General features: G+C 43.2%; 1 protein-coding gene across 6 annotated transcripts in view; it reads left to right on the top strand.

Annotated features, from left to right (window-relative positions):
* The window catches only part of EVC2 (EvC ciliary complex subunit 2), a 146,350-nt gene that overhangs the window by 30,830 nt on the left and 102,194 nt on the right, over positions 1–13,326 (top strand). For all 6 annotated transcript variants that reach the window (XM_082389985.1, XM_082389981.1, XM_082389980.1 and 3 more), the window contains one exon: positions 11,524–11,658. In XM_082389985.1, the coding sequence (XP_082246111.1) occupies positions 11,524–11,658 (135 nt within the window). The remainder of the gene's footprint in view (positions 1–11,523; positions 11,659–13,326) is intronic.

Genomic DNA, 13,326 nt, shown 5'->3' with positions numbered 1-13,326 from the left:
CTTTTTTTGTCTGGCATTGCTCTTCATAAATGCAGTGGTGGAACTCATCAAAGGAATCTGCTACCAGCTAATATGTGATTAAAGTGGTGGTAATAACGGATCCTTTTCCAGAGACAAGAAGGAAAGTTAGTGCGGGCTCTGGGGATAAGACAGCTGGGGTCACTGAGCCACCTCTTTTCCTTTATTCTTAGATAATGAAGTTTAAGGTAGATAGGCTCTTTGAAATTCTGTACTTACAATGATTATCAGTGGAATTTGTCTGCAAGATTTTTGCCCTCATTTTACAGATGGGGAAACTGCAGCTTAGGGAGGGAAAGGCTCAGGGTCCCACAGTGTGGTAGGGGAGGAGCTGAGAGTTGAACCCCCAACGAGGGCCCAAGTCCATGGTCTTTACGAGTATGTTCTGCTTCCCATAGCGTTGTTTCTGGTCCTCATCGTTTCTCCATTGGCTGAGTCACCCAGGTTCACCCTCCTCCAGGCTGAAGTCACACAGCATATGGATTTCTCTTTCTAAAATACTGATATGACCATGTTACTTCCTGGCTTAAAACCCTGCAGGGAGCCCCCTAAGCCCGTAGGATGATGTCGCAAGTCCCTAACCTTCTCTTGAAGGCCCTCTGGGACCTGGGCTGTGTCTCTTGCATCTGCAACCTGCTCATGTTGTTCCCTCTGCCTGGATCACCCTCCTCCTGGCCTGGCTCATTGTCCTCTCCCCACGGGTCACCTCTTGGAAGGTCTTCTTTGTCCTTTGAGCTGGGTTTGGGGCTGCCCCTCTTCCCCCCTTGCCCTAGTCACACATGTCGCCCCAGCCTGTGTGCCTGGCCATTCCTCTATAGGATGCTGAGCTCCTCGGAGCAGGGCCTGGGTCTCTTTCCTCCTTGTCTTTCCTTGTCAAGAAAGGTTACCACCACATCTAAACATTGAGTCAAACCTGGCAGTAATTTTGAGCTTGAATTTTGCACCCATGAAGTGTGAATTCTGTATTTAAAGCATTGTTCTAAAGATTAAAAAGGAATTACTTGGCCTCTGATGAAAGTTCAATAAAGATGTTGATAGTTAAGCGTAGTTTTGAAGGGAAGGCTTTTGGCCAGAGACTCAGGAATTCTAAAATTCTGCCCTGCTAGTCACTTACCCCAGAAGGGTGAGCTGTCTACTCAGAGGGGGAATCAGAATGTTCACAGCGGCACAAGCCCCTGATGACTCAGTGCAGGGCTCCTGGTAAAAGGCCAGGCTGGAGCCTGAGCCCTGGAGAGGCAGCTGCGGACTGAAGACTACTAGCCTAGACCGTGGGGTGTGAATTCTGGGTCTGTTACTTGTTAGCTCTGTGACCTTGGGCCATTTATTTAACTTATTTATACTTTGGCATTGTAATCTGTAAAATATGGATTAAAATAGTGCCCACTTTATACTATTGCCATGGGGAGTGAATGGATAAAGCATGTAAAGCACTTGGAACTATCCTTGGCACTCAGTATCTGCTCAATACATATTAGCTATAATGATGGTGATGATGGTGATAATGATGGTATTGATGGTGATGATGGCGATGTTATGGTAAGGATGATGGTGATGATGATGGTGATGGTGGTGATGGTGATGTTGATGGTGATGATGATAATGATGATGATGGCGGTAATATGAGTGATTATGGGGATTTTCCTTCCCATAAAGCTAAATCTTGAGATTCCGTCTTCTTTGGCCATTTGTATGGAGGAGGGAAGTTGAAGAGTAAAGGTGTTGTGGACAGGTCAGGGGATCAGGACCTAGCTTAAGTTAGTAACAGAGATAAATGAAGAAGGTTGAAAAGAAGAAAGTGGGACTTGTGAGTGGGCTTGCCCCAAGGAGGTAGTCTTTACCTACGTTTGCTTATCACCTGGTGTTGGAAAGTAGGAATTGCAGGAGAGAAGGGGAGAAAGGTGGTGTGATCTGCAGAGCTGGCCTGGCTTTGTCCTCTTCCTAAATACAGGAGTTCATTCCTGCAGCCGTGTTGCTGAATTAAGCTCCTGCTCCTCACACTGCCTCGACTCTTCAAATTCTCTTGGCCACATGACTGGTCAAAAGACGGCAAGATCTTAAGGTGGAGATTCAGAGAAGGTGGAGGTGGGAAGAGGAGGAGTGAGGTGGCTTGTCTTGGCTGTTCTACTTCCTGAAGCAGGAAAGGGAGGAAGGGAGGGAGACTTTGAGAGAATGAGTTAGTTTTGTTCCTGCTTTTTTTAGTACATTGACGCTGCCTGCCTGTAATTCTGTCCCAATATCTGTTTCTGGTTCTCATCCATCAGATAAGTAACTTCTACCACGGTGTGGGAGGCTGAGACTAAAAATGTGTTTAGAAAACCACACAGCCCCCTGGACGGTAAGTAGTATAATGTACCGGGGAGAACACAGACTTTGGAATTAAGCAGAGCTAGCTCTGTCCCTCTTCAGCTATGGACTTTGATTAACTATCTGATCTCTTTGCGTCTCCATTTATCTATCAGTGGAATGGGGATAATACATCCCCTGCAGGATTGCTGAAGATTGAATGAGATAAAGCAATACCACACTTTTTCAGTTTCCTAGGGCTGCCACAACGAATTATGACAAAGCTTAGAACAACAGAAATTTATCCTGTCACCGTTCTGGAGGCTCGAAGACTGAGATCAAGGTGTTGGCAGGGTCATGCTCCCTTTGAAGACTCTAGGGAAGAATCCTTCCTTGCTTCTTCCCAGCTTCAGGTGGCTCCTGGAAATGCTTCCTTGGTTGTAGCTACATCACTCCAATCTCTGCCTCCATGGTCACGTAGTCTTTTCTCTGTGTGTGTCTGTCTCCAAATCTCCCTCTCCTTATAAGGATACAGTCACTGGATTTAGGACCCACCCTAATCCAGTATGACCTCATCTTAACTTGACTATGTCTGCAAAGACCTCATTTCCAAATGAGGTCACATTCATAGGTACTGAGGGTTAAGATTTCAGCATAGCTTTTTGGAGGACACAGTTCAACCCCCTACATGCACTTAGCCCAGGGAGTGGCATATTGTAGGTGATCAAATGTCATTCATTCCCTTTCCTCGCCATTCTTCTCCCTAAAGCTGTAAAATTAAAAGTGTTTGCCTCCTGTCAGTAGCAAACTTTGAAAACAAATCGCTGATCTATAGCCTTTTGTTCTCTTTAGACACAGATGTTTTGTCTCCTTTCCATCAATATTTTATGTAACCTGTTTGCACTGCTTTTCATAGTTACCCAGCTTATTGATTTTCTTCTTATCTGATAGGTACACAAATCAGAGCTTAGAAGGCTATTTCCAGTGCAAATGGAGAACTTGCATTTCAATTTGGTGCTAATCAAAATGTAAGATTTAGAATCAGGATGTTTGAGTCTGAAAACAGAATTGGTTTCCTGACCACCTCTGATAACAGCTTCTATGGACAGAGGCTGATTCACCATAGGCAGGTCATACATGGCAACACACTTTGATTCAGGTTCCAGTAATTGTCTGGACCGAAGCTCCTGTTCCCGACCTAACTTGGCTTTGACTGTTTGGAAGGTCATGTTGGCCTTGTTGGTCTGTCAAAAAAATTTAACCTTAGCTACAGTGTGCATTGTGACCACAGTAATGAGGAATGGGTTAGTTGTCTTCCAGCTCCTATATAATGCGTTAAATGTTCCCATAATCTGCAGCCACTTTTTTACTGAAGTATAGTTGATTTACAATGTTGCATAAGTTTCAGGTGTACAGAAAAGTGATTCAGTTATACATATATATATATTCTTTTTCATATTCTTTTCCCTTGTAAGTTATTTAAAAATATTGAGTATAGTTCCCTGTGCTATACAGTAGGATCTTGTTGGTTATTTTACATATAGTAGTGTATATATGTTATCCCAAACTCCTAATTTATCCCTCCCCCCTCCTTTCCCCTTTGGTAACCATGAGTTTGTTTTCTGTGTCTGTGGGTTTATTTCTATTTTGTATATAAGTTCATTTATATCATTTTTTTAGATTCCACATATAAGTGATATCTTATGATATTTGTCTTTCTGTCTGGTTTAATTCACTTTGTATGATCATCTCTAGGTCCATCCGTGTTGCTGCAAATGGCATTATTTCATTCTTTTTTATGGTTGACTAATATTCCATTGTATATATGTACCACATCTTCTTTATCCATTCATCTGTTGATGGACATTTAGGTTGCTTCCATGTCTTGACTATTATAAATAGTGCTGCAATGAACATTGGGGTCTGCAACCATTTTAAATTAAACTTGTCACAAGTTGGCTTCTCTGGAAGCAGATGCCAAGACAGAATTGGGGTATAACATGGTAACCAGTGTGCAGAAGAGTTGACATAGCTGGCCTGAGACTGCTATCCTTAGAAAGCCCTACTTACAAGGTTAGCTCTTGGCTGGCATCTGGGAACTTGGATTTCAGGACGATTCTCACCATTTACTGAACTATGGGTGACTCACCCACCTAAACTGTTTTTATAAAGAATATATTTTATGTTGAACACCTCATTTTCTTCTGGAGTCTGGGATTTTGGTACATGCCAGGCAGAGGATGCCTAAGTGACTAGTCCTGAATAAAAACCCTGGGTACCGAGTCTCAAATGAACTTCACTGTTGGACAGCGTTTATGCTCATTGCTGGAGGAATTAAGCATGCCCTTTGTAGCTCCACTGGGAGAGGACCTTAGAAGCTTGCTCCTGGTTTCCCCGGACTTTGCCCCACATGCCTTTTCCTTTTGCTGAGTTTTCTTTGTATCCTTTCACTGTAATGATAGCTGTGAGGATGATTATATGCTGAGTCCTTTGTGATTATATATGAGTCTTTGTGAATCATCTAACCTGGGGGTGGTCGTGTGGTTCCCCCAACACAATCAGATCACCTGTGAAGGGGAGGAGGAGGAAGCAGGTTTGGGCAGAGGAAGAAGTCAAGTGTGATCCAGGCTGACAAAGCTTCACCTGGCAGAGAGCTGTGGGGCAAGTGTTGTCACCTGTCTACGCATCCCTCATCAGGCTAAATGGCTGGCCATTATGCCTCTGCCTTGTTCTGTTACCAGATGTTGGCATGACCTAAGTGAGGTGGCTCTCTGCAGCTGATCTAGACCATGAAGTGGGAGGTCTACTGACCACACTGCCCGTAGCTGGACACCTAGTCCTTCCTTGAAGGGAGATCTGGGTGATTCATCTCCTTGTCTACCAAACTTACCTTTAGAACTCATTATTATCATTTTTTGTCTCCTGATTATACAAGTAATACATGCCCATTATAGAAAACACAGAAACATAAAGAGAAAATTCATGAAGTAATTACGCTCAACAAAATTCTGGAATATTTTCTTCATAGGTTCCATATGTATATGGGTGCATATATATTATTTTTATTTTAATGTAATTGGGATTTTTGTGTATATACAGCTTTGTGTCTTCTTTTAAAATGTTATACTAGGATATAGACATTTTTTATATTACTAAAAATTCAGCACACAAAAGTCAGTTGCTTTTATATACATACACAATGAACAATCCAAAAAGGAAATTAAGAAAACAATTTAATTTACAGTAGCATCAAAAAGAATAAAATACTTAGGAATAAGCTTAACCAAGAGGTGAAAGACTTGTACACTGAAAGCTACAAAACATTGCTGAGAGAAAATTAAAGAAAACCAGTAAGTGGAAAATTAAATTATCCCTTGTCCATAGACTGGAAGACCTCATATTGTTATGATCTACAGATGCAGTGCAATCTCTGTCAAAATTCCAATGGCATTTTTTTGTAGAAATAGAAATCCTAAAATTCATATGAAATCTCAAAGGAACCCAAATAGCCAGGACAATCTTGGAAAAGAACAAAGAAGTCTCACACTTCCTGATTTCAAAACTTATTACAGAGCTGCAATAATCAAAGCAGTGTGGTAATGTCATGAAGACAGACATACAGACCAATGAAAAGAATAGAGAGCCCAGGAAAAAAACCCCTCACATCTATAATAAAATGATTTTCAACAAGAGTGCCAAGACTATTCAATGGGGAAAGGATAGTCATTTCAATAAATGATGTTTGGGAAACTGGATATCCACCTGCAAAAAAATAAAGTTGGACCCCTACCTTATACCATGTATACCAAAAATTAACTCATAGAGCATCAAAGACTTAAATGTAAGACCTAAAACTATAAAGCTCTTAGAAGCAAACATGTGGGAAAGCTTCATAACATTGCATTTGGCAGTGATTTCTTGGATATGACCCAAGAGCACAGGTAACAAAAGAAAAAAACCAGATAAATTGGACTACATCAAAATTAACAACATCTGTGCACCAAAGGACACAATCAACAGAGTGAAGGGCAGCTCACAGAATGGGGGAAAATATTTGCAAATCATTTATCTGATAAAAGGTTAATATCTATACCACATAAAGAAATCCTACGTCTTAGTCTGGGCTGCTATAACAAAGTATCATAGACTGAATGGCTTATACAACCCACATTTATTTGTCACAGTCCTTTAGGCTGGGAAGTCCAAGGTCAAAGTAGATATGCCAGTAGATATGGTATCTGGTGAGAACCCATTTCCTGGTTTGTAGATGGCCATCTTCTCATTGAATCCCCCCTTGGTAGAGAGCAGAAAGAGCTCTGGTCCGTTTGTCTCTTTATAAGGACACCATTTACCTCCCAAAGGCCCCATCTCCTAATACCATCACAAGGGTGGTTAGAATTTCAACATATGAATTTTGGGAATACACACAAACATTCAGTCCCTAATGTCCTACAACTCAGTAACAATAAAAACCAAACAACCAGATTAAAAAATTGGCAAGGGACTTGAATAGACATTTCTCCAAAGAAGATATACAAATGGCCAGTGAACACATGAAAATATGCTCACCATCACTAGTCATTAGGGGAATGCAAATCACCTCACGCCTGTTAATGTGTTTTTTTATTAAAAAAACAGAAAATAACAAGTGTTGACAAGAATGTGGAAAAATTGGAACCCTTGTGCACTGTTGATGGGAATAAAAATGTGCAGCCTTTATGGAAGACAGTATGGTAATTCCTTAAAAAGTTAAAAATAGAATTATCATATGATCCAGCAATTCCACATCTGGGTATATCCCCAAAAGAATTGAAAGCAGGGTGTTGAAAAGATTGGTTTACTCATGTTTATAGCAGCATTATTCACAAGCGCTAAAAGATGGAAACAACCCAAGTGTCTATCAATGGGTGAGTGGATAAACAGATGTGGTGTATTCATACAATGGAATATTAGCCTGAAAAAGAAAGGAAATTCTGACATATGCTACAACCTAGATGAAGCTTGAGGGTATTATGCTAAGTGAAATAAGCCACTCATAAAAAGACAAATACTGTATGATTCTACTAATATGAAGCCCCTAGAGTAATCATATTCATAGAGACAGAAAGTAGAATGGTGGTCACCAGGGGCTGGGGAAGGAGGGAATGGGGAGTTGTTTAATGGGTACAGTGTTTCAGTTTTGCAAAATGAAAAAGTTCTGGAGGTGGATGGTGGAGATGGTTGTACAGCGTGGTTGTACTTAACACAACTGTACACTTAAAAATGATTAAAATGGTAAATGTTATGTAATGTGTATTTTACTCTATTTTAAAAAATCATTCAAAATCTCCTTTTAAATGGTTAAACATTCAGAACTTAAAGCTCCTAGAAAGCAAGATCCTTCTAAGAAGTCATCAGGCACACTTATGCTAAAAGATAGTGGAGTGGCTCCTTCAGTATTCTGAGGGAAAAAGATTTTGGACCTTGAGTGATAGACTCAGCCAAGATAACAATCAAACAAACACAAAGTAACAATATTTTAACACGTGAGAAATAAAAATATTTTCTAAACCAATTTACTTGAGAACACATAAATATGGAAAATACTCTATCAAACTGAAAAAAAAAATACAAGAAAGAGGGAGGAATGGAATCCAAAAAACAAGAAAGCAGTAAAGAGAGCTCTAATGACAGCAGTGCAGCAAACCTAGAAAGTAGCCAGTCCTGAGTAGATTAGAATGTCAAAAACCTCTGGGAGTGATGATTTTAAGAAAAAAAAAAACAGATGACTCCCTGCAACAGCTAATATCATTAAAGAAATGGGTGTATACCAGGAAGAAAAAAGAAAAGCAGTGAGAAACCCCAGGAAAAACAAAAAGTTACACAAGGAAGTATTGGTCCAAGTTGAAGCAAACTAAAACTATGGCATGATTTTGAAAATTGATAGTGTAAGAAAGGGCACTGCATTAAAAATATGTGGCTTTTAGGGGCTTATATTTAGTTATACAGGATTACATTCAATTACTTTATTATGCAGTGAATACATATGTCTAATCATAATAATGATATTGTCTTTAAAATTTTTTTACTTTTAGTTTTCAGAATTAACTTATAAACTACCACAAAGACTTAATTGTGGTTGTAGAATATACATACGTACATGTATGTATAAAATAAACAAATTCTGGAGGGCAGAAGTGGTGAAAGGAGAGGTGGAAGCAAATATGGGGCACTAGTTTCACCATGTTTCTTCTTTCTTTCTTAGTAAGAACACAAGAAATATTCTCTAAATTTAATGCCATAAAAACTGTTTCAATTTTTTAAAGTTAGACAAAGATAGCTAACTGAATATAACCATTGAAATTGGGAGAAAGTGTAGGGAGGGTTATTTGTAGGTAACAATCCTTCAAAATTTGGGGGTAAAAATTCATGACCTAAATCCACATCTGTCATAGCAGGAATTCATACATAATGTGTAATGTTGACATATCAAGAAATAAAGATGTATGCATAATTTTTAGAGTATTTAAGTTAACTAACCATTGTGGTTCACTAAACCATAGAAACCAAAACCAGTATCTATTTAAGATAGTTGCCTCTGGGAAGTGGGGTTAGAAGAGGATGCAGAAGGACACAGGATATTTGCTTCTCTTTTTAAGCCCTTGGCTTCTGTTAAACACCTTTTTTTCCCTAGCAGACATGCATTATTCTGCTTCTCAAAACTTGTAAAATGACTGCATGATTGGCCATTATATGGATAGAATAACTCATAGAAGCTTAAAATATTTAACCATTCTTTGTGTTGTGGAGTATTTAGGATACATCCCATTTGTGTTATTTTATATGATGTTCTTAAAAACAGCCTTATATATAAATAAATCTTCATGCATATTTCTGGATCAAACCAACCTGTGTATAAGCTTTTATGCCTATTTTTGAATTATTTCCTGAGGAGTGAATCCTGGATATGAAATCACTAGGTTAAAGGGGTGAACATTTTAAAGCCCCTTGTTATGGACACAGACATTTTTTCCCTTTCATTTCTGAGTATAGACATTTTGGTGAGAGCACTCCAAAGGATGAAAGTATCATAAAAATCTTAGTTTCTTTTAGTCCAGGCCTGTTTTTGAGGTGACCTTCTGAAGAAATGACTGGGTAACGGTCACCACATAGCATCTCCCTTTCTGTAGCAGTGGAGTTGCCTTGGGTCACCCAACCCACAAAGGAGGGCAGGGCCAGAATCACTCACATTTAGTCAGTGAGTGCCATGGGTTAGGCCCTCTTCTAGTGACTTCATTGGACTTTGTTCATGTCTCGTGTTTAATCCTTTGGAAGACTCTTGTCTCTGTCTTACAAGGGAAGAGCAAAGGCAAGAAGAGATGAAGTGATTTGCCCCAATGCCACACAGCCAGTAAGTAGCAGAGATGGGTCCCACACCCAGTGGTCTGAGTCTAGAGCCCAAGAGCTTCACTCTCTGTGCTGTTACAGGCCCTTATCTGTGAGAAGCAAGTAGGCTGGGTCAGCCCCGGTCAGTGTCCACAGGAAGAGTGTAATCACACAAGGGGAGAAAGCATCAGCATCTTATTAGCTTCTAGCATATGGCCTGGTACACAGGGGACACCCGGTACCTATTTGTCGACTAAATAGATGAGCCAAACTTTGCACCAAGCTCCTCTGCATTATTATTTTGTTTAATCTTCATGCTGTGAGGTATTTTTATCCCCATGTTACATATGAGAGAACTGAGGTTTCCAGAGGTCAAGTCACTTGCCCAAAGTATAGAGCTGTTTCGATAGAGGAGGCATTGTAATTCAGGCCTGTAGGATTTTTTTTTTTTTTTTGGCTGTGTTGGGTCTACGTTGCTGCATGCGGGCTTTCTCTAGTTGCAGCGAGCAGGGGCTACTCTTCATTGCGGTGGCTTCTCTTTTGTTGCGGAGCATGGGCTCTAGGCTGCTGGCTTCAGTCGTTGTGGCACGTGGGCTCAGTAGTTGTGGCTCGCGGGCACTAGAGCGCAGGCTCAGTAGTTGTGGCGCACAGGCTTAGTTGCTCTGCGGCATGTAGGATCTTCCCGGACCAGGGCTCGAACCCGTGTCCCCTGCATTGGCAGGCAGATTCCTATCCACTGCGCCACCAGGGAAGCCCCAGGCCTGTAGGATTTGAAACCAGAGCTGTTTTTATTTTGCTCAAAGTGTCTTTGGGAGAATTCAAGAAGTCAATTCTTGTGAAACCCTTAGCTTAGGGGTTCTCAAAGCATGGTAGCTTCCCCTGGGAACTTGCTAGAAATGCCTCTTCTCGGTTCCTGCCCCAGGTCTAGTGACTCAGAATCCCCGAGGGAAGGGCCCAGCAATTTGTGTTTCCACAGACCCTGCAGGTGATTCTGATGTGAGCTCCGACGTACGAGCACAGCCTTAGCCCCAAGCCTGCCCCATGCTGAGTGCTTAGGAAGATGGCAGCTGCTGCTGTCTTTGGCATCATGTTCTAGATCCCAAAGAAATGGTGGAGGGAGGGGAGGAATGTGGGGTGTCTAGAACTTACTGCTTCTCACAGTTGTTATTTGGTGCCAGCCACTTCCGGCCCATCCGTGGATTCACACTGGTCCCAGGATGTCGCTGACTGGAGCCCGGAGGAAGCCTTTGAGGAGGGAGAAGTACACTGGGCACATTAGATGAAGCTCACGTGAAGTCTCGAGCTCCCCCTGGCTGGTCGTTTACTGGACTGCCTGGCAGCTGGCCTGCCTCCTGCTGTGTGATGCCTCCCCAGCCACGTGCATCCTCCAGAGCGATCCTGAAGTCCAGAGTGGGCTGCACCCCTAAGTTCCCAGGGTTGGGGGAGCGGACAGCTTTGAGGGAAGGTGAGGGCACCGTGGATTCTTCCTCTGCCCTCTGCAAAATTCTGTCCGACTCAAAACATTTCACAGGTCTTTAGTGCTGCCTTAGGTTTGTTACATATTTGATTTGAGAATTTAACATTCCTGAGCGCCTGTGATGTGCCAGGCTTGGGGTGGTTGGTCCTACTGTGTGCAAGCCTCCATGCTCAGCTCCTTGAAGTGCTTGCCCCGTTTAACTTGGGCCCAGAGAGGTCCAGCAGTGGTCTCAAGGCAACCAGCTAATAGGTGGCAGAGCTCGGTCTAAACCCGGGTCGGTTTCACTGACTCTGTGCTTGTTCTGCTTTAACGCAGTTGTAACTTGATTTGAAAGATGTAAAGTGTGGCCACAAACAAATCTCTCTCTCTTATCCCCATAGGTTCTACCAAACCACGGCCTCCACGCAGCAGGGTTCTTCGTGGCCTTCATCCTCTCCCTGGTGCTGACCTGGGCTGTGCTTTTCTTCATGGTTCGATATCAGTGTTTGAAGGGAAGCGTGCTTACCAGACATCAGGTGGGAGTCCATGTGCATCCTCTTCCTGGAGGGTAGTTGGTTGGTGGTAGATGTGAGGTTGAAGTTTATCCTTCAGTTCAGTCAGTCTCAACTCTGGATCGATGTCAGGACCCCCAGGGAACCGTGAGGCATGCTCATAGCCAGGCCCTCCTGCACAGACTCCGACTGCTTTGTCCCGAGAAGCGTGCCCATCGTTAGTAGTTTTTAAAAGCTCCCTGGATGATTCTAACAAACGACCAGGATTGGGAACCCCTGCAGTCTGACTGAAGAACTGAGCGCCCACCTGTATGGCCAGCTGTGCGTTCATGCCACACCCTGACTCAGGTCCTGGTCTACACTTCCCTCTGAAAAGTCTTTGAAGACTTACTTTGTTTGTCCTCAGGGTGAAGCCCAGATGCCTTAGCATGGCTTATAAAGAAAGTCCCCTGTGGTCCAGCTTCACATCTCAGCTTCCGGCTCTACCCAATGACTGCTGAGCTCTCCACACTCACCTGGATGCTTTTATAATCCTTTCCACTCTTCAATGAGCAGAACTCTTGACGCATCCTTTAAGACTCATTCGGGCCTTGCCTCTCCTTGGAAATCATCACTGGCCACTTCCTGGCTAAGTTGGGGGCTCTCTCTTTGGGTTCCCGCACTAGCTTCTGGACCCCACCCAGCATTTATCCCCACCTGTGAACTCCTCAATCTCTGTTTTCCTGTCTTGGCCTGGGTTCCCACAGGAGCACATCCTGAGACTAGGATCCAAATGCAAACAGTTTATATGGGAAGTGATCCCAGGAAGTAATGGTAGGGGGTGAGGAAGTGAGGCGGGAAGGGAAGGCAGTCAGTCAAGCTACCACTGTGGGCACCTGGGGCTTTATCCCACCCGGGATAAAGCCTGAGGGGAGAAGGAGCCGGGGTATTTAGCCATCAAATCCCATTGGCCATTGGTTGAGGACAGGGGGGTGAGGGGGCCAGGACAAAGGGTAACGTTATTTCCCTGGCATGGGCTCTGAAGGCCAGCAGGAGCCTTCAGGGGAGGAAGCGTAGGTGTTGGCTGGTGGATCTTGGGCTAAAAGGCAGTGAACGTCAAGGGCGAGGGGACGTGGATGAAGCATGGATGCTGGCTGCTATAATCCCCATTGCCTGGTACAGAGCCTGGCGCTTAGAAGGCACTCAGTAAACGTGTGAAGGAATGAATGAGCCCCCAGGCAGAGGATGGGCAGACAGAGGAAGGAAAGCAGGGCACCGTCCTAGGGTGAGACGGCACTGCTGGGACTGAGCACCCTGGTAGGTTGTTTGTTCCTTCAGGGCCATGGAGGCTGCAGCTGCTGTGACTCTGTCACCCAGAGGTCCAGCAACTTGAAAGGAACATCTATCATCTTTCTCCCTCACCGTACGCTGAGGAAACTGAGGCCCGTGAAGCTAAACAGCCTGCTTCACGTGGCCGAGTGTAGGCTGGGACCTGGCTTCCGAGGACCACCCCGCCACCCTCTCTGGAGGCTGGCAGTCCTGTCCCATTGTTCATTTTGTTTCTGCTTCCTGGAGAAGAGAGTTGTTATTTCAAAGTGAGGTCAGCCCACAGTCTCCTTGGCAGGCAGAAGTGAGGAAAAGAAAAATGGCCCATCTAATGAGACATTCCACTTACTCTCCCAAAGCTGTTATCAATCACAGAAGAACAAAACT

This window comes from Balaenoptera borealis (genome assembly GCF_965194805.1).
Source record: "Balaenoptera borealis genome assembly, chromosome: 4".
NCBI lineage: Eukaryota > Metazoa > Chordata > Mammalia > Artiodactyla > Balaenopteridae > Balaenoptera > Balaenoptera borealis.
This window is presented reverse-complemented; position numbering and strand designations above follow the sequence as displayed.